General features: G+C 37.4%; 1 protein-coding gene across 1 annotated transcript; it reads left to right on the top strand.

Moving 5' to 3' along the window:
* Window positions 1-7181: 7181 nt before the first annotated feature.
* PDE4D (phosphodiesterase 4D, cAMP-specific) lies at window positions 7182-17439 on the top strand. The gene is made up of 8 exons (XM_009572660.1): window positions 7182-7355; window positions 8347-8445; window positions 8535-8699; window positions 10417-10516; window positions 14274-14428; window positions 14953-15075; window positions 15580-15762; window positions 16358-17439. Exons 1-8 carry the CDS (start codon window positions 7248-7250, stop codon window positions 16760-16762), a joined length of 1338 nt encoding a protein of 445 aa, XP_009570955.1. The 5' UTR covers window positions 7182-7247; the 3' UTR covers window positions 16763-17439.
* Window positions 17440-22464: the final 5025 nt, after the last annotated feature.

Raw genomic sequence — 22464 nt, 5'->3', positions numbered from 1 at the left:
TAGGAAAGTATATGGCATTCAGATTTTTAAAATTCTTATTTAAAATATTATCTTTAACATTTACATTAACATTAGTGACAAGGTGGTTTCGTGTCTTGTTTGACTTGTTTTGAGTAAAGTGCTAAATATTATTTCTGAGAGGACAAATGATGAGAGTATGGACAGTCTAGCCAAGTTTCAGGCACCTAAGAGGAGTCTGCTGGATGCCTGAAATAGTGTTGACTCACAGATGTAACAGAAACTTCTCTGATTTGCAATAAGATCTTGCGGGAGCCATGTGAGAGTTAGGCAGAGTTTCATGATAAAGTAATAGTGCAGGGATGTATAAATATGTGGAAAGTTGACACTCTTTGAAGCAGCAGCTATATATGGCTGCACTTGGCCCCAAATTAAATCTTTGAGAAATAAGTAAAATCAAGAAAAAGTAGGGTCTTTGGGATGTTTTGGGGCTTTTTTCTTAGAAAAAAGACTTTTTTCCCGAAAGGATAAGTTATTACACATCAGAGGATTAAGTACCATACAGATACACTGAAACAGGGTATAATCAACAAAAATGTCTGAACATCTTGATCACTGTTTATCTCTGGGGGGGGGGTATGCTCTCAAAGAGCGTTATTGTTCTGCATCAGAAACTGCTGTCTGCATATGGTCTTCAACTTCGTCTGTTTCAATGTGGATGATGGTCATAAGGCTTTGTCATATAATTAAAAAATCAAAACAGTTCTCTAAACTGCTTAGTCCAGATGTTTTCAAAATAAATGTCAATTAAAGTCTGGTTGCTGTGGCATCAGCAACATGTGAAAGAGTATGAGGAAATCATGCAGCTACAGTTCTTCAAAGCCAAAGGCTTCTCTCATTGAATTCACTGTTAGCAGGAGGGCCTTGCAGAAGCTGGGGGACTTGTTTTACTGTACACCCATGTTCAGCAGCACCAGGTTTCATGTTGATGGCTGAGCTTTTAAGTTCTGGTGATTTATAGGATGATGGGAGGTGGGAAGACGAGGCTTTGCATCAGACTGCTGGGAAACATAGCATTAGAAAAGACTGCCATGCACCTTCTATTTGTTGTGGACACCCATACAATAAAAATTTAGTTGGAAATTCTTAAATAACATACACTCCATAAGTTCCACAAGATGATTCCCGGTGTGCAACAACAAACTTTCTCCCTACCTACTCCCTGCAATTAAATTTATGATTTGGAGGGAAAAAAAAAAGTCCTTCCTATTTGTGGTGTCAGGTAGTTGCAGAAAAACCGTAGTGCAAACAAACACCAATTCGTTCCCCATTCAAAGCTGGGAAATTTTTAAGGAGAGTTCTTGAAGAGTACGTACCATCAATGGCTAGATGGTCTTTTTCCAAAGCACAGAACGTGACCCAGTACTGTTGCTCTGCAGCAAAAACAGCATTGCAAAGTCGGGCATCATCTAAAACGGTTTACTAGGAAACAACCAGACAGATGAGGACCTATTTAGTTGGGATCCGGTGAACTAGCTGGATTAAATTAAAGAAGAGAGAATATTGGAGTGGTTATGGATATACTGATGGCAGGCCTGAAAGTTAATGCGATTTTGTCAACTTCTGGCATTTTTATTACGATTCCTATACACGATATTTAATTTAAAGCTGCAGTTTCTGGATACCATCTGGAGACAAGCCATTCTATGAGATCTTCGGTTTTTCCCAGAAATAATTAAGTTTCTCACCTTCTTGGGTACAGAAGAAAAAGCATGTAAGTGTAACTGTATGTTAAAAGTTTAAAGAAAGGCTTTTAAAAATACTCTTAGGATTTTTGGACCAGTCACTTTACTGCTTGGCAAGCTTGACTTGTTTTTTTAACATTTGACATTGGTGACAAACATCAGACCTTGCTATAGAGATTGATACTGGTTTCATGCAGAATGCATAGTCCTGTAGTTCATACTACGTGTAACTGTACTTGCAGTATGTTTCTAATTTTCAGGAATGTGTTGAGCACTTGCTAGTGCACAGCTATATCTGAGGTCAAAGCTGAGCCTTTGGCTTGTGACTGAAGTAGGATTCAGTCTTTGTAGCAGGAACTTCCTGAGCTCATGGCATGTAAAGATGGCAGGAAACACAGTGGCTAATGGTTAGAGTGTTATATTAAAGGTAATTTTTATTTGGCACACTGTGAGCAATAAGGTAATTGGTGACTTACAAAGACATTGTGAAGAAAATAACATCTTTCACTATGCGAGGCCTCTTTGAAGAAAGGGCTTTGATGATTCCAGTGGGATGGAAAGGAGGTGGTTAATGTTTAGTTTAGTGCTTTATCTTGTATAGAATAATAAGTTGCTGGTTTTCAACATAGAGGAATGTTTACAGAGATCTATACTAAGGATAGGTATTGCTTGATGTAATAAATACTCCTAACTGGGTGAACAAGGTGAAAGATGATTCTGAAAATGGCACAAATAATTTGGCTTTAAGAGAAAAGATGACTGAGAAATCTAACAACAAAAGGATGGCACAATGGGAGGCAAAATTTAATAGTGACAGATGCTAATTTACATTGGCAAGAGTTGTTTGAATTGCTAATAAATATTGCTGAGTTCTATTCATTGATAATACCGGAACAGAGCTATAGTCAATGAAAATGCATGTAAGATAGCTAGAGCTATACTATGCAATTAACCTGTCGGACACAATGCCACAAGATACCATTTAAGCCTGGTGTCTAGTAGGAATCAAGAAAGGCTCAATGATGAGCACCTAATCAATTACACATTTAGTGGAATGTTAATATCCACTTCTATCCTATGGAGTGCCTAGAGTGAATTGCTAACTTAGAGGGGAAAAAGAAGGTGTTTCCACAGATGGGTATTTTCTACTCCAGTGTTTCACACAGATACTAACAATTTTCTGAGACTGTGGAATGGTCAAGTCATTGAGCTGATCCAGTATAATAATTCTAAGTCAAACACAACAAAACCTACCTCTATTCATATTGGTGTGTAGGAAATCAGTAAGATATTTTGATTGTTTTGAGCAGTGCTGTCAAATATATTTGAGTAGATTAATGATGAGAGGTAAGATGAACTTGAAATATTACAAAATGGATTGCAAAAAATGCACAACTAGATTAATTTACACATACGATAAGAAAACCCTAGTAGAGAAGGGGTCCTATGTAAATACATCTGTATTTTTTCTCCAAATTAAAATAAAAAAATTGAAAAGATGGTAATATTCATTATTTGTGTGTATACATATGTCTTAAGTTTTCAGTTACTAGGAGGACCCTGTGCCTTAGTAATTGAATCACTATGGAGTATTTTAGGAGGTTAAGAATTACGCTGTCCAACCCACGAATAAGTTAGTAGGGTACAGTGATGTTACACGTGATTTTTGCTTTCATAGTTACCTTAGTTTAGTATATATTCTTAACGTCATGTCCTTTACCCAATTATAAATTGACTGCATTATCTTATCCTAACTAAAATACATCTTGATCGCTAACTTTATGCTTTTTTGTTTTGTTTTGTTTTCCAGTTTAAAAGAATGCTCAACCGGGAGCTAACCCACCTGTCTGAAATGAGCAGGTCAGGCAATCAGGTCTCAGAATATATATCAAACACATTCTTAGGTAAGACTATGATGGGATTAACTTTTTTGCCTTTTGTTTTTTATCTCTCTCTGGGCTGTGATGGAGCTTAAAAGCAAGTAGCTTTCCATATTAATTTCTGTTTTCAGAAACTGTACATTTAGTATCTCAATGTTCAGTGTTTGAGCAGAGAGATCATGTTAGATCCATTTCCTCACAGTTCATTTAGTTTGTGTATGTGGTTTCCCTCTGTGTGTAATTACAGATAAATATTCATATACATATTTTCATGTGACCTTACAACTACTATATTGTTACCGTATTAAGAAATTAATCTATAATGAATTAATTATATATTAGAAAGAATTCTTCCACTCTGTTTCCCTTATGAAAGTTACCGCGAAGAGGTTTCAGTGTGCTGGAAGCACACAAGCACACGTAACCTCATAAAATCTTGTAGGGCACGGTTCTGATACTTTGGTATTCCCTGCCTCCACATGAGTGGGTGGATGAGTATGACTAAGTCAATGTCTGAACAGACTGCTGCCAGGAGAATTTGCGCAGCTCAAGAGCTTGCATGGTGGGATGTAAGCATTAAAAAAAGCCCGACACAATATTACAAAGAGTGTGGCTCTTCCTCTATGGCTTTGCAGAGCTAAGTTTATTTTTTTTTGCTAAAACTGGTGAAAATGAATAAAACTTGGTTCCATACTGTTGATTTTGAACATGAAAGTAAACCTAATACCTCAAACATGTTTTGAGCAAAACTCTATTGGTTCATAAAGACTGTGCATGTAAGGGGAGGTGCAGCTGAAGACGTCTAAATTAGGATAACAAGTACTTTAAAAAGTGCCAGTCACATGTGTTAAGATAACATCTTGGTTTATTTGTGTGAGATACCATAGCTGGTGCTTTCTGTGTTTTTTGAAAGTGGTTTTTTTAAGTACATTTTATCCTGCTTGTCACCATATCCTACATGGATCGCTTAATGTGTCTGTTCAGTTTACCCATGATTGCAGTAGCGTGCCTGGGCGGTATGGCACAGCAGGGTTTCAGACAATAAGGGAGGGATGAGCCTCTGTCATGGAGAAGCAATATTGCACAGCTTCAGGAGCCCTGAAAGTAACAGTGTACTGTTGCCTGAGAAGATGACCCACTTAGGCTGAAAAGACTGAGATACCAGTTTCTGCTTGCTTTTACTTGAAAAATTAAGGCTCATTTTGGTAAGGAAATGCATCTGTCAGCCTTTTACATGAGACCTCATTCTTGAGTGGAAAGAAGGCTGGAGAGGCAGTCACTTCAGAGTTACTGAGCTATGGGTATTGTTTTGTGGTAACCTAGGATACTTAAAATTGTAGATACAAGAGGAATACAATGGGGAAAATACCTCATCTACAGAATTGCTGCTTAAATAGAGTATTTTCAAAATACGCAGTCTCAGTATGTAGGTTCTGAGCAACAATGTGAAAAGGGAAAATATTCTCTCCATACAAAATTTCAATGAATCTAACTAGTTAGTTTTCTAAATACATAAGTCATCTCCTGAACATCTACGGACTTTCTTACATTTGAAAGTTAGGAGCATGTCATGAGAAAACAGGTTTTCCTGTTATTCTTATTCCTATAAAAAAAAGAAGGACTGTTTTCCCAAGTAGGGCTATATGACATATATGAAGTTATTCATAATGACAACAAATATATTCCTTGTGTAAGAATTACGGCTCCTACATTGAGTGTAATAATATGCAAGGTTTTTATTTTTCAGTATCACTAACCTGTTTTCCTATGAACGTAAGATGTAAGAGAACCTGTCAATGAGCACAGCACAACCAGGGTCAAAATGGCAAGCTGTCTTTTCTGGATGTTCGGGTGGGCGCAGGATCCTTTGCCCTGTGTGCTCATAGTTACAAAAGCAGAGGCAGTCCCGTGGAATTCCTCCGGAGATCTAAAGTCGCTCAGACAGACACTTCCTTTCACTTGAGTTAGCCTGACAGCTTGGCTTATGAACCTCCCTTTGATGAGTCTAAACTTTGTGCATATGACCGAAACGGTAAACATCAAAGCACGAACACGAGTCACTGCTCCTCATCTGTTGTTGGTTTGCTCCAGTCAAGAGCTGCCGCGCTCCGCCTCCCCCTTTCCTTGGTTGTCTGTATGAGGAGAGTGGTGAAGTATGAGAGTGGTGGGGGCAATCGGGGAACTCGGTGCCGCAGGCTAAAGCTCGGTGACATTTCCACAGTCTCTTCTTCGCTGTGATTTGTTTGGAATTTGAGGTGTCCAGTAAATGCGGCTGCTAAAGGGTAATTAAAAGAAAGAAATGGAAAAAAGAAAGTAAGTGAAGAAGCAAACACAGTAACAATCTGGGAATTAGAAATGGACTTGCTACCCTCATCTGGTTTCAGTGTCTTTATTGAAAATGACCATTGCAGGAAGGGACAAATAGACATACATTTTAAGGAGCCCCAATTTTTTTTTTTTTTTTAAATTTCTTTTGTTCTAAGGTGTTTTTTAAATCGTAATTTTTTCTAGGCTCCTGTGTTAGAAACATCTGTTCTGGATTTTCCTGGGTTTGCTGGAATATTCCTTGAGGACTAGAAAAGGTGCAGGCACATTTCAGCAAAGAAGAGATAATTTGGAGGGAGTCATTAAAACTCTGTGTTGAAATATAGTCTGAATAAAAAGAACAAAATTTAATGCAAATTCCTAGCAGTTTTGGCGGGAGAGTCCTTTGTTGCACTAGCTTAGGTTTCTTTGGGGAACACGGATGTCTGCAATGCTCTACATCCCCATACTGTTCCTGCAGTGATCAGCTGGTGATGGCCTAAATATACTTTTACTCTCAGTTTAATCCTTGTCTAAAGTTTTCCTGGCACATACGTTGATGAGATATATGAAGTAATGTTGCTGATACTGCTATGGAGGCAAAACCCCACAGCAAAATGTTGGGATTTAGCAAAACGCTCCTTTTGTTGGTATTACTTACTCTGGTTGCGAGGTGCAGAAATGCACTGCATTGCTGGCGTGAACTGCTTCTGCATCCAAAGCGCTTGTAGATGTGGCTGGTAAAAGGCCTTCTGAGTTGTACAGAGTCTTAATGCAAACAGAACCAGTCCCCAAGTATTAGGTCCTTTGAGTCCTGAAAATGTTTTGTAAAGGTTTACGTGAGATACCGTTTTGATTGTTTTTGAAATACAATTTCAGAGAGTGTTTTCCCTGGAAAAGAATAAATTTTTAATTTTTTTGCAAAATAAAAGTTTAGATTTCTGTTCGATTGTAGTAACATTTTTACAATAAAAGGTTTGACCCTCTCTACAGCACTAGGGGTGCAGAAGAAGTGGAAATCAGACAGTCATAAGTCACATCTAAAGCCAGTTCAGAAATAATGAGGCAATTTGTGAAATAGAGATCTGCTTATACTGAGGTGTAGGTCTACCTTTATCTTTTCATGTTTTTATTACTCTTGATATGAAGTATCTGTTGCAAAATCTCCAAACATAAAAATAAAAACCGTGTTGTTAAGAATTACAGTATCCATAAGATGCAATTCAACAGTGAAATGGACAAAAATATTTGTAGTTCCTTTAAAAGTTACTCTCTTTTTTTTCATTCTTTTGAAGACAAACAACATGAAGTTGAAATCCCTTCTCCGACGCAGAAAGAGAAAGAGAAAAAGAAGAGGCCAATGTCCCAGATCAGTGGAGTCAAAAAACTGATGCACAGTTCCAGCCTAACTAATTCCAGTATTCCCAGATTTGGAGTTAAAACAGACCAAGAAGATGTTCTTGCCAAGGTGGAGAATATAAAAATCCTTTAATTTAAACCATTGAATTAAAATAGAGGGTGGTCTTGTCAGTATTATTCCATCCTCTGCTTATAACCATTGATTTCAAGCTGTAGCACCAAAAGCAGGTCTCACTTGAAACAGTATAAATTTGGTGAAGTGGAAGAATAACAAGTAAAATGGCCTGAATCAGGCCATAAGGGTTAATTTCCAAATGAGCAGGATTTAATCTGGAGGTGAAATGTAAATTAGCATTTGTGTATGCATTAATAAAGCTGCTTGTTCATAAATAATATCTAAGGAATGAAGAGTAAATATACCATATACTGTCACAGGAATGAAAATATATAGCAGCCCTATGTTTTTTGAAAATGCACAACTGGTATATAGCATTAGAGCTATCCTTCCAGGTCCTATTTTTAGCTGTATCATTTTACGTACATCGTTTGTGTTTTGGTTTTAGTGGCATTTCCTATGATTTTTGCACCAGCAGCTAACTAGTTGGCAATAATCTAAAACTGGCATAAAGTGATTATTCATTTAATTTTAGAGTTTTGCATTTTGAAATATGCTTGTACTTATGTTTTCAGGAATCTCCCCCTTTACTTGAAGAGTGTTTCTGAGAACCAGGGAGACAGCAGCAGAACTGCAGTATCTCTGGAGGTTTCCTCCTTGCTAAACTCTGCTGTCACTGGGCAGTGAGGTAGCAAACTGTGTCAGTCCAGCTCATTCAAGATACTGTAGAATTTTTCCCTGGAGCAATCCAGTTAAGAGGAACTCTTTCCTGCTTAGTCAATTAAAATCTGAAAAGTTGGTAGCTGCAAATTCAAATATTACAAGATTAGTAGCAGCAGCTTTCCCCCTGGCAGAGTTTAGCATATAACTTTCACAGTGGCAAGATTGGAATCTTCATGAGTCTGCTGTTTGTTGCTGTTTCAATCAAAAAACGCTGGAATTTATGTGTTCGGTTTCAATGAGTCGTTGCTTGATTCTGCTCTAGGAACTAGAGGATGTGAACAAATGGGGCCTTCAGGTTTTCAGAGTAGCAGAGTTATCTGGAAACAGACCTTTGACAGTCATCATGCACACCATTTTTCAGGCAAGTAGCAGCAGCCATGCTGCTTTTTGCTTATCTTAGAGACTTTTCTGTGCTTTGTAATCGTAATTGTTTCTCTTTTCCTTTTCTAGGAACGGGACTTGTTAAAAACATTTAAGATTCCAGTAGACACTTTAATAACTTACTTGATGACCCTAGAAGACCATTACCATGCAGATGTGGCATATCACAATAACATACATGCTGCAGATGTTGTTCAGTCAACCCATGTCCTGCTATCAACCCCGGCATTAGAGGTAAACTACGCTGAGGTGGGAACGAGGCAGGCATGAGGGAAAGGGACAAACTAAGACTCTTCTAAACTAAATATTAAAGATCTTCGTTTCTGCAATATTTTTAAAAGAAATCTTAACATCTCTTTCATGAATTGTGCTCTTTTAAAGATATTTTGTGAGGATCAAAACTTACTTACATGTAAATATTGTGCAGAAAATGTCACATCTTTTTCTTTTAAACCGTGGTTTTATAGTTGCAGATTTGTGCTGTCATAATCTTTTTCATTGTAACACAATGCGTAACTTGTTTCCACCATCTCATTATTAATGCTACATCCTCTTCTGTTATTATTTCCCATGTGGGATTCTCATTAACCACAGTTAGTGGAATTGCTTAGGAAAGATAGTGATAAAATGGGATTCCCTCAATAGGGAATAGGCCACTTGTTTTTTGGCTTTTTCTTTGTGCACACTCATTCTGGTCCTGAAAGGCTACTTTTGTGTTTGTTTCTCAGGCAGAGTGGAACATGTACTAGATTTTCATTGGATTATCTCTTTTTTTTTTTTTCCATAAATATTTCGAAATTGTTTGGAAAGAAAAAACATATCACATGTTCTTTTCTGAAGAATTCTCTTGTCGAAAGTGCGTAAATCTCTGAAGTAGAAGGAAGTGGAAGAAAGATGGAGATTACTTTCCTTCTTTTAAGCACAATTCAGGTCTCAGCACAGCAAACATTGATACAGCCCAGTAAATTGTTGGAAAAAGGCAGATAAAGCAAGCAGTTGAAATTTTATTAGTTCAAAAGGATTTCCCCTCACTTTCAAGGAGGGTTGCATTTTGACTCTTTTTCATAATGACCAATCTTTCATGTTAATGAATGCTTCTGCTTTACCACCTTCTTTGCAAGAGGGTTATAAGTGAACCTTAAGACTGTTGGCAGGTCTCGATCCTCAAAGACTCAGCAATTCTCTTGGCAAAGATTTTCATTATCTCAAGAAGGAAGATCAGATTACGTTCTTAAATCACCACTGGCTTCACCAAACAGCTGAACTGGTCGTCAGTAGCATTTTCGGGTTTTTTTCCAGATCAATGGCCTTGTTCTCAGCAGAGCTTTAGCCAGTAAAATAGCAATGTCTGCCCAGTGCCACTGCTGACCTACACACTTCTGAGCTGTTCTTGATCAATTATGAAAGCAATTATATAATGTGGATGCTTGCGACAACAGGAGGCTCAGTGACATGCCAGGTCCATTGCAGTCCTCTCTTCCTATCTTCCTAAAAATCCCATACAGAGGAAAAATCAGTAAATGTTAAGTAAGATGCCTTGTAGTCTGCCAACATTAGCATCATTTAGGAGATGCGCGTCTTTCAATTATAGGACAATAAGTAGGAGTTGGGCTGAAATTTTTAACTTATTTGTGCTATAGATGATCTAATAAAAGTGGATTTATTTACAGACTGAAGCTGAAAAAACTTGAGTTCTTACGGAATTTAGTGATGCTGTCAGTGTGAAGTAAGGATCGTTTTACTTTGGCCAAACTTGAAATATTTATGAAATTCTACATAATTGACTATTTTACAAAAAGTTGTGATAGCCTATGTGTAAAATCTCTTGAGACCCCTGATACATTTCAAATGTGTTTTCCTTGTTCAGATCTAGATTAAAAGTAGAGTCCTTTTTGTTGAAAACACTTTTTCATTGATTAGTGATTGTCATTTCTGTTTCATGATTTTCTAGGCAGTGTTCACTGATTTGGAGATTCTTGCAGCAATTTTTGCCAGTGCAATACATGATGTAGATCATCCTGGGGTTTCAAACCAGTTTCTTATCAACACAAGTAAGTTTGATGTTCAGTGGTTTTCTCAAAAATTTGCTGCAAGATCTGCATGTAGCACCTGAAAAATACATAGTTCATTCCTTGTTTGCTTCTATCTGTACCTTTTCTCAGTAAATAGATAGGTATTTGTATTTTAAACTGGGTATTATTTTGCATTTCTTATAACTTTAGAAATAATATACATAGTACCCTCTAGCAAGAATTACTAAGACATGAACTATAATCCTGGCACTGTTTCAATGCACTGGATGTGGTGTCTCCTGGAAATTAGTTGGTTTACATTAAATAAATAAAGTTGTAGGAGAAAAACGAAGGAAGATTAAATAAAAAATCAAAAAAAAGAAGACCACAGTTCATGGGTTTATATTGGAAGCTATGATATGACCAAAGATAGCCATACATTTTTAAGAAATATAGAAAACAAGTTTCTTTTTAGCAAACAGACTGACAGGCCTATCTCTGTCTCTCCCTGGCTGCTGTACTTGGTTTCTGATCTGCGTACTAGTGCCTCTTGGACTGAATTGCTCAGCCTGTCCCTGCAGGCTGTGGCAAACCTCTTTTTTTTTTTTTTTTTGTGTGTGTGTGTCTCTTGCTGGCACTCCATCTGTGGAGGAAAAAGCCCTAATGAAATGAGACCCTACTGTCATCTCGAAATTTGAAAGCCAGGGTATTTGTTCTGCATTTCTCAAGGCTGTTCTCTGCAGCACTGCATGAACCTCTCCCCCCTCTTTAATCTTCTACTAGAAGAAAAACACTATTAGCATCGTTGAACCTGATCATGACACATTTACTGAATGGCTTGTTGCCCCAGTGTAACCTGCTTTGATTTCAGTGGCATATGTTACTATTGTAAGTGGGGTAGCACATTGTAGGTCAGTGCAAGTTCCGTCATACAGTGTTAATTCTTTTGCCATCTGAAAACTCCTTTTATGATAACTGACCCAGAAGTACAAAAGTTGAAATAATACTAATAATCCAAGCACAGAAGAAGAAAGAGTTACAGAAATGGAAACGTACCTAGGGTTGTGTATTTGACCCATCTGGTTGCACATGTCTAGATACTGTCATTCCCACACATGGGTGAATCTATTGCACTGATGCTAAAATAGTATGACCCCAAATCAGCGATATAGTTTGAAGAAGGGAACTCCTCTTCTGACTCATTGCTGCTGTACGTTCAAGTAAGACCTCCACTCCAGTTTAGCCTGCATCTAATTTTATTTGCCTTAATGGCCTTAGGGCTGCCCTGTAGTGAAATTCAATTTGATGACTCATCTGCAAGGAGGGGGATTGGGATTGACTCTAGGTTTCTGGTGCTTTGTTCGTAACCAGTACAGTGCAGCAGTGTCATATAGGAAGAGAGTGAATCAAGCTTTGTGCACAAAACAGTGTGTCATACCTAAATTCTTAAGAGTTGGCATATATGAGTAAAGCTTTTATTTGTTTGTTTAATCAGAAATTGAATATCAGGATATATTGGTGGCTCTGAGGTGCTTGTTCAGGTTTAAGCAGGATAAGGCTGGTTGAAGGGACCAGTAGTGATACATAAAGCTTTCACTTTAGGCAGACAGTTGAAATTCGGCTAAGTTAGGAGTGATTCTGATGCTGCTTATTTAGTGACTTAGAAGAAATCTCTTGTTTTCCTCAATTCAGCTTTTGATAGAGAAGGCTTCCATGTCAATCAAGTAACATCACTAACTGGAACTGCTGTTGCCAAGCTGAAAGAGACAAAGGGATTTTATCCCTTTTGAGTTGTTCTGTGTACAAAGAAACTGTAGGGACAGAGACAAAGACCATCTAATTTAGGTCTCTCAAATCCTAGATTTTCCTAACCTCTAGAAGATCACTTGCTTCCACCTAGTTTTGTTTTCCAGTGAACCTTACAATGTACTAACATTTCACTAAGAAATATAAGAATACATTTTAAAAAGCATAATAGACTTACAGTTACTTTATGTACATATTTGCTATATTGCGGCTTATTCTTCATAATTATTCACATGTGATATTTCTGAATATTATTTCCTTATTTAAGGATTTAAAGTGTATTTACACAGTTGTCTAAAAATCTGATCCCCCTTGAATGCTATTAAAGAACAAACAAATATGGATTGTATTAGCATCGGAGGAGATGTTTGTTCAATCACTGTAACTCTGTCCTTCCAGACAAATACTCTTGAAGCTTATAATGTGTTACAAAGATTACCAAGGGGGAACTTTCTTCCATTTCCACCTCCATTACAAAGTTGAGCACATTCTAGCTCTGTGTGTAGCTCCAGCCCTTCCAAAGTGTTTTGGCAATGTTGAGTGTTTTGAAGTTGGGTCTCATGAGAAGGCTGTTTGAAAGGAAAATAAACTAGTGTCTGTTGTCTTTGTAAGAAAAATAACAAATAGGCAAGCTTTGTAAATGTTCTGTGAAAGATGAAAGAGAGATCATTTGACAAACTCACTTTCTTTTTCCTGTTGCTATTATGGTTTTGCTGCCATTGGGATGAGGAAAGGTAGAGGAAGGGTTTCAAAAGATCGATGTATTCAAGACAGGAGAGGAAGACAGCAGGAGAATGGATAATGAGACTAATGAAATCTGAAGAGCAGAGCTTTTACAGGCACCCCGCTGAGCCAGAGGGATTTTAAAACAAAGCTGCTGTAAAAGAAGATAAAGAGAACAAAGTGTAGAATAGACTGACGTATGGTTAGATTTAGGGTAGAACAGCTGTAATAAATAGAAGTCAATATCACGCATGACAAGTGTGATTGCAAAAAAGTATTTGTTTTTTATAACAGATTTGTTTGCAAGCTGTGTCTTAAAACATACGCAAGCTGACTGTGGTATCCCCAGGTAGAATCTAAAGCTGTGCAGAAAATTGTCGTAACTGCTTCTATTTGTCAGAGCTGGCTGTTCAGCCGGTCTAAGCAGGAGAATGCAGATGTTGTGTGTGTACCTTAGCACAAGCATTGCTAGGAAGGTATAGGTTATTCTCACAGCCATATGGAGTGACCGAGTTAAGAATACTTCTGTTGGAGAAGGCAACGTTACGGCATCAGGCGTTGACCACACTCAAGTACGAGGCAGTATCATGTGGCTTGAATTTTCAAGCCACATGACCTTCCAAGAAAAAGACCAGGGGCATAACTGTTACCATCCTACCAGCCTCCTCTCAAAATATCCAATTGTCACGGACTAATGACCCGTAGGCCTAATTGGCTAGGCATCCGAGTGCCTTAGCTAACTGCAGAAGGACATGGTTTGAAAATCAAGGTGTGTCCTCTCTGCCTGACCTGCAGCAAAGCTTCAGGTTTGTATTCCCAGTCTGAGTGCTGGATAGCTGCAACTTGACTTAAACAATGGAATTTTAGTAGTTGTGATGGGAGGGAGGCATGAGAAGAGAGAACATCAGACTGTGTTTTAGTTTAGGTGTGTTTATGCATATAATATTTCTCATGTGACCTCATGCAGATATGAAAATGTATTCTGAAAAATACCTTCCTTGTATTTTTTTCTAACGTGCCACTCCAGGCACGTGTACATGCTTCACTGCAAAGTGTTTTCTTTATTTTCCTCAACGTACTTTGACTTGATTCGTTAAAATGTTCAGTCATTAATTCTGTAACTTTGATACTGTGTGAACTACAGGAACTCTGTTTCTAAAAGTTCGTCTGTAAATCTTGTTATGAATGTAGTGAATTTGAAAAATCTTAAGGGATTTGGTAGAAGCATAGGCTTTAGTAACGTTCTGCCCTGCGATTGTTATTGCAGATTCTGAACTTGCCTTGATGTACAATGACTCATCAGTACTGGAGAATCATCACTTAGCTGTGGGCTTCAAGCTGCTGCAGGAAGAAAATTGTGACATTTTCCAGAATTTGACCAAAAAACAGAGGCAATCATTGAGGAAAATGGTCATTGACATTGTGAGTTCTGCTTGAGAGTCCCTCTTCCATTGTGCTAGGAAATTGAATAATAAAGCACAGAAGCATTTTATGATAAATTACGTGTCATTAGACCCATAACCAATGAAGTAAAAGATTGAAGTTTTATCGTGTCTTATCCAAACATGAATAGTGGGTTCTTTTCAGTTTCAATAACCACCTATACCTTTTTAGAACGTCAATCCTGCTTCAAGCTGTTTTTGTACTGACATGTATGCCATTTCATCATCACAGTTAGAAATTTGCTACTGAATTGATAATGAGTTTAGGCTGATCAGATCATTCTGAACAATTCTGAACAATCATTTTGTCATATTCTTAAAATAACCAAAATGAAAACTTACTATTGTGGACACTGATGACATACAGGACTCAGACTTTTATAGTGTATTCAGACACAGGAGTTACGGGTTCCTCCCGAACTGTTATTTATGCGTTCAAAGATTTTTTTAAAAATCAGTAGAATAATTTATGTAATATTCATTTATTTGTTTATTTCTTTCAAGGTACTTGCAACAGACATGTCTAAGCATATGAATCTATTGGCTGATTTAAAAACTATGGTTGAAACCAAAAAAGTGACTAGTTCTGGTGTCCTACTTCTTGATAACTATTCAGACAGGATTCAGGTAAGAAAATTCATCTGCACATGGTCACTTGTATTAACTTATATTCTTAGTAACGTTGGCCTGCCCATTCTCCAGCATGGGTTAGATCAGCTGTCCATTCTCACACCATGACTCACTACCTTCCCTCTACTCCTTATGTTTCCTGCCTGTGACATACTCTGTTAGGTACTGAGTGACTCTCTCTGAGAGAGTAACGAGGTGCTAGAGTACTTCTGGACAAAATGAGGCTTTGGCCTTCCCTTCATATTATCAGCACCTGACTGGTCTTTCTCTCTCTCAAAGATTTTCTGTCCCTTATACAGGCAGAAGCAGCAGAAGCGAGGTAATTCATGGCTATTACTGCAAGTGTGAAAAACACCCAAGCGCATAATTTTTTGCTGTTTAGAATAAATCTTGCACTGCATGTATTTTCAAGATTCTGTTTCACAGCCAGCAAAAGTGTAAATGGAAAAGGAGCTGTTTTTCTCCAGTGTAATAACACCACAGGTGTTCAATCTATTTTAGGTTCTTCAGAATATGGTGCACTGTGCAGATCTAAGCAATCCAACCAAGCCACTCCATCTCTACCGCCAATGGACAGACAGAATAATGGAGGAATTTTTCCGTCAGGGAGATCGGGAAAGAGAGAGGGGAATGGAGATAAGTCCCATGTGTGATAAGCACAATGCATCTGTAGAAAAATCACAGGTAATTGATTTGAGTAGGCAGTTGAATAACACAGTGTGACATTTTAACAGAAAAGGATGGTCCATAGCCATGTTTTGGTTAATTTCTGAATGCACTATTTCCGTTTTTTCCTCCCAGTTAATTAATTCAGCTCCTGAGTAGTAAGTGAGGGGAGCTGAGATTTTTGCTGTGAAAACATAGTGCATGGCAGTGTGTTTGCTGAAGGGATTCCATCGCTGTCATGATCTAAAATGAAGCATACATATCAAAAGAGAGTATTGTACAGCTGTTCATTAGGGTTTCCTTCAAAAGCAGAATTAAATATAAAGCAGCTTGTTGGCTCACTAGATGCAGTGGAGTCGTTTGGAATGAACAGTTCATTTGAAAACAAATTCTTTCCAAATCCTTATCCAATATCCTGAATCAGACTTTTGAAATGTAAAAGATCCTATTTACTAAATAAACCAGTATGGTTTCCTTTCAGCCACCTTTAAGGGTAGTGCATCTAGTGTCTCTTACTAGCATTATATTTCTCATACTTTGCATGACTTACAAACATAGTTGTTTATTTCTTTGTGAATAAGAGCTCATCCTAATTTTGTATCATTTGAAACAGGTGGGTTTTATAGACTACATTGTTCATCCTCTGTGGGAGACGTGGGCAGATCTTGTTCACCCGGATGCCCAGGATATCTTAGATACACTGGAGGACAATCGAGAATGGTACCAGAGCACAATCCCTCAAAGTCCCTCTCCTGCACCTGATGACCAGGAAGAGGGTAGGCAGGGCCAAACTGAAAAATTCCAGTTTGAACTAACACTGGAGGAAGACGGTGAGTCAGACACCGAAAAGGACAGTGGAAGTCAAGTAGAAGAAGACACCAGCTGCAGTGACTCCAAGACTCTTTGCACCCAGGATTCAGAATCCACTGAAATTCCTCTTGATGAGCAAGTAGGGGAGGAAGAGGAGGAGAACCAGACAGAACCTTGTGTGGTAGAAGACCATTCTCCTGACACGTAACAACGAAGATGCAGTCTCTTTCTCTCTTGCCCTCTCCCTTTCTTTTCCTCTTTTTCTCTGTTTTGTTTTGTTTTGTTTTGTTTTTATTAGGTAATGGTATCCAAAGTGTATGTCATATGCTACAGCCATGGTCACAACTCGCTGTCATCTGCCAGGACGTTTGTTGATAAAAACTGACCTTGATGACTCAGTTTGGCACTCAGGAATATTGTAACCAGAATTTTCACCTCCATGGCATCAGAAAGCAGGGGGGAGAACATTCATAAACTACATTTTAATAAGCTCTCCATTTGGCAGATTTGATTAAATAAAGCAGATGTTTTCAGAGGAGTACCACCTGCCAACCGAATGCTGGTATGCTTTGATAGTTTTTGAATTCATTGTATTTCACAAGCAAAGCATTGGATAATGTTCATCATGAGAGGAAAAAGACAGAAAATAAACTGAGGTTCCTACTGGAAAACAAATGCACATAAATGATGAGACACAACATGATTCTGTTACCAATAGGAAGATGAGCTGTGGAAATTGCTTAATTTTCTAATTTCAAGTCTTCCTGATACGTGACTGAAAAAAGTGTGACCCAGAGGGTTGCACTAACCTCTGCATTTTGTATAATATGTAAAAGAGAGATCTTTTGTAGAGCTTACTTTTATTATTAAATGTACTGAGGTATTATATTTAAAGAAAAACACTTTCAGACTGCATCTGCCACTGGTTATTTTTTTTTCCAAAGAGTAACTTGCAAGTTTTCAGTACAAATCTGTGCTACACTGGATAATAGTTCTAGGTTTTTTTCCTTTCCTTCTTTTTTTTGCACCTTAGAATCTCATGGTAATATTGAGCTGTAAAAGTCTACTATTTTATATGTTAGTGAGTTCCATGAATATCCTTTCTGTTACATAAAACTCTTTCAGTATGATGACTTGTTTGTTTGTCTTTTTATCACAATTTTCCCAAATTTATTAGAGGAACTTAGGTTGTACTTTTGCCCTCATAGTGGCCTGATTCTGCCAATTCTGTCTTACTACAAGAAGTGATCCCAGTGAAACCAGCTGGGACCACTAAGATAAGGATTTGCAGGACTAGAGCCTGTAAGAAAGGTAATGAATTGTCATCTTAATACAAAAGCAGCTCTTCTGCTATACCAATAAAATTCGTCCCTCTGAAAATGGTTTCCAGACCATTTTTGTCTGGGAGCTATAGACTGCTTAATTAGAATGGGCCAATACAATGTATGGAATATTCTTTCTGGCGAAAAAAGCATTAGTGTAGTATTTCCAATTTTGACTCTTTTAATAACTTTTTATCTGTGTCAGCTATCTAGTTAAACCATTTGCTAATCTGAGATGTATACGACATAAAAATAATGATTAGCATTATTTTTTCATGTCTTTGTTGCAGGAAGAGCCAGGTCAGACTTTTCTTTTTATGTTTTTAAGGAAATGAGCAATGCATCATGAGAGTTGTAGTTTACTCCACATTATTTCAATCTCAGATCTTTTAATCCTTCATCCAGCTTGTGCTGAGGGAATCCTCCTTTTCAGTTTGGTTGGTACTGAAAGCTTCTGTAACTTGGAAAGTTAAAGGGAGGTAGGAGTTTGTATTTGTCATTTTCCAGTCCTGTTGTTTGGTCACATGAAAGAGGAAGGAATTTTATTTCCTCTGCTTTACTCTTCGTTAAAATTGTAGTTTTGAGGGTAGAAGATGGGAAATAGTTGCCTAGGGAAGCTAGCAGACTCCTACTCTGTAAAATTCTGGTAAAATGACAATACCAAGATGATTTCTTAACAAAAGATAGCAACAGCCATTATTTCCCCTTTGGATTCATTTTGTAGTAAATTTGCAGATATGAATACAGGGGTTTTTTAAAGTGTCTGAGATCTAGAATAAAAACCTGTTTGAAAACGATTGGCTAATAACTCAGCTTTTAAATGGATTTTGCATTCTTCTATGTCCAGGTCATAGTTTTGTCTACCTTTAGCCGACACAGGGCCTTAGCACAGAAGATGCTGAAGGAGGAAAGAGAATGAAGAGAACTCATGGGGTTTTTTTGGTTTTTTACTCTTTTTCTTGTTCTTCATCATTTCTTCCTGTACTTGATCCATCTAAAAATCCTTTCAGTCCCCAAGAGTGCCTGGAACCTTAATACTGGAAAAGCAATATAAATTCCAAAATAACCAATAGGGACCTGAAAAGGTTTTGTTTCTGCACTAATTGAAAGTAAATGAAAAGAATAACATCATATTGTGAGATATAAACCCATACATGTGGACAATCAAATAATAGAAAATTACATCATTTCTTAGAGCCGGGGATATAATGCACTGTACAATCTTTTTTTTCCTCTTTTGCCAAAGTGTGTTTTAGTATTGCACACTGCTTTAAAACAATACAATTTACAAGTGGCTTTTTGTGTTCTGAATACTTTTGCCATAAGAAAATGCAGTGAGTGGGTATTGAGTGGGGGAAAAAAGAAAATTCTCTTTGCTTATAACTTTAGCTTGCAAGTTACTGTACTCAGTAATGCTGTATTTGAATTCTTAAATTGTTTTGTGTCATTATTAAAAACAATAATGAAAGAATATAGATAGAACAAATAGCATTCAGAAGTTTAAAAAACTTGAATGAAATGGATTTTACAGAAAGCTTTGACAGTTCTTTTCAAATGCATTATTTATTTGTGCCATGCATTTTTCTCACCAAATGACCTTACCTGTAATACAGTCTTGTTTGTCTCTGTTTACAACCATGTATTTATTGTAATGTACATACTGTAATGTTAATTGTAAATTATCAGTTCTTATTATAACATCATCCTTTTCAGGGTGGTGTTGCTATATTTGGAAACTCTTGGTGAGAGAATGATTATTGTGTATACATATTCCTTGTACATTTTTTCTCCTGTAATATATTCTATGTCACCTTAGAGCTTGTTTATGGAAGATTCAAGAAAAGTATAAAATACATAAAGATATATCAATAAAAAAAGCTGCAGGTCTTTGGTCCCAGGGCTGTGCCTTAACTTTAAACAATATTTTCTTCTGTTTTGCTGCATTTGAAAGTAAGGTAGCTGTGGGGATAGGGCTGGGCATTTCTACCATATTTTTAGATGCTAACTGATGGGATTACTCGTACGAGCTAATATGCATGATACTGCAGTGAGCTTTCATTCATGACCCTTCTGGAAGTTCAAGCTTTTCCAGGCTTCTGGCAATATAATTGTTGTATTGCCTCTCTGATTATCTTTTTACAGGCTGCTATCAGGGATTATTGCAGCCATTTTTCGCTCCTAAAAAAAATAAAAATTGGTGCTGTATTTCAGTACTGAATTGCACTGAAACAGCTTTGGAAAGCATCTGTAATAAGCATTTGATTTTAATGCATATTGGGAAATGGAATAATTGGAATTAAAAGGGTATAATTCATACACTTTTACAATCGTCTGTAATATGCCTTTTTTATTTAGTTGCACAAATTATCACTGTATAAGCAGAATCCATGAAGTAGGACAAAAGACAACTTTAATCTTGGAAATGCTTTCCAACACCAATATTAGTGTTATAAGCAGCCAAAGTTTTATTTTATATAGATGTATCTAAAAGGCTTTTTACAGGTGTGTATAGCATAATGCACTAGATCTACAGGAGAGTGGTAAACCTTTAGATCTTTTAATAACACTAGTATTAGGTTTGCAGGTTGGACTGAGCATCTCTTGCTGCTTGACTTGTCACGTTGCTCCAGACTACTTAGAGCTGATATCAATGAATTTGCCAGAGCGAGGTAGATACCTCTCTTCCATTCCAGCGATGCCCAGCCCACGTAGCATACGACAGCTTTGTGAAAGGAGAGATTCTTTTTCAAGGAAAAACAGAGCCTCCTTTTTGACACAAACTGTAGATTTTAGCAGCCCTGGCCCAAAGTAAATAGATTGCTTTTGTTTTAAACGGTAAAAAAGGGACACTATAACAACAGAAATCTGAACAATTTTTTGTTATTGTTTTAATTTGATTTTTCCTTTGGGTATGTCTTGAGAGTGGCAACTTGTGTGAACATTGCACATGACTATTCTTTCACTGGTTTCTTAGCCTCTCTTACAGCCTATGGGATAGTACTGTACGTCAATATCTTCATATGAAATTTTATATGCAATGGAAATAAAAGCATGGGTTGATTCTGCCTAATTACTGTATTTGATTTTCTTTTGCAAGTTAAGGTTTTTTTACATACATCCCATAGTTGTGACATCTTAAGAGAAAGCATATTTCCAGAATAATTTGATTACCCTATTTTTGTCATCATACTGTTTTGCATAGATAATACAAAATAAATGTGGGGGCAAATCAGAAAAGTCAATCAAATGTCGTATTTCATAAAGAAGTCTAATCCACAAAGGCGCTATACAGTTGTATAGACAGCCATTCAATCTCAGTTTTCAGGAAATTTTACCATTGGCTTCAGTGGCAAAAGCAGCCTAATCTGAGAAAATAAAACTTTACCTTTAAAGAAACTAGAAGACTACGGATTGCCTAGAGAAGCCATACGCTGGGATACCACAAAGAAAAAAGAAAAAGAGTACCATAGTTAAATATTGACCAGACAATCTCAGCTCTAAATGGATGGTAAAAAGAAATTGTTTTTTAAAATAAAATTCATAAATGACAGCTCTTGTCTTGAAAAAAAAATGTGGTCTTAATGCAGGTCCAGCTCTTGGAGGTGACTTTCATGCACCTCTCCTTGATTAGAGTGAGGGTTTTGTTTGGGGGGTTTGTTGTTTGTTTAACTGAAAATAGTTTCTGATTGAGTACAAGAAAAATTCTAGGTCCATTTTTTCCTTAAGTCTCTTAGATCCTTGTCTGGGATTAGTTTGCAAGGAGTACCAATCCTTAGGACTCCTTTTTAATCACACCTTGGTGCAGAAGAGGCTGGTAAATGCTGTGCTGGGAAGATGAAGGATGCTGCATTGAGCACAGCGGGGCAGATAAACCAGGTGATGCCTGTTGCTCTTCGCAGGCTCATCCTCACAGGTTCCCAGCGGCCCTAATGGGAAAATGGTTTGCGTAATAGCCTAGTGGCTATTACGAAGAGAAGCAGGAATCCCAAATTCATGTTGGCACTACTAAAACCTTTTCAGTAAGGAGCTCAGGTACCACAGCTGTGCATGCGGTCAGCCTGAAGCTGGCAGGATTAGCCCACTGCTTCCTACATCCTCTGGCAGTACTTCATCAGTCTCTGCATGGCAATAATGAGTCAGAATAGCCAAGTGAATTTCAGAGCAAAACCAAAATGGATCCCCTGTTTCACTGCAACCAGCTGCTGCTATAGGAGTTGAATGTATTTTTGAATGAATGACTCTTCTGTTTCCTAATGAGACAAATAGTCTGAATAGCTGCAGCTCTGTTTGCTTGATCTCTCTGCTGCATTGAAAACAAAAGTCACAGCTGCTAGCACACATAGTGTTTACTGGGATGACCACCCCAGTTTCTCTACCAGCTGTGAATAATTTTGCTTGTTTTGCCAGGAAAAAAAAAAAAAAAAAACCAACATGAAAGTTTAAAGATGTTATAAAAGCTTTTAGTTAGTTCAATTTAGTTTAGCCTGCAGCGTAAAGAAAACCTCCAACTTCCTCCTGTCAAACTGGTTGAGAAATCTGCAGAAGTAATAAAGGGGGATAGGAAGTCCAAACAGAAATCAGAGTGACA

This window comes from Fulmarus glacialis, unplaced genomic scaffold (assembly GCF_000690835.1).
Source record: "Fulmarus glacialis isolate BGI_N327 unplaced genomic scaffold, ASM69083v1 scaffold32542, whole genome shotgun sequence".
Lineage (NCBI taxonomy): Eukaryota > Metazoa > Chordata > Aves > Procellariiformes > Procellariidae > Fulmarus > Fulmarus glacialis.
This window is presented reverse-complemented; position numbering and strand designations above follow the sequence as displayed.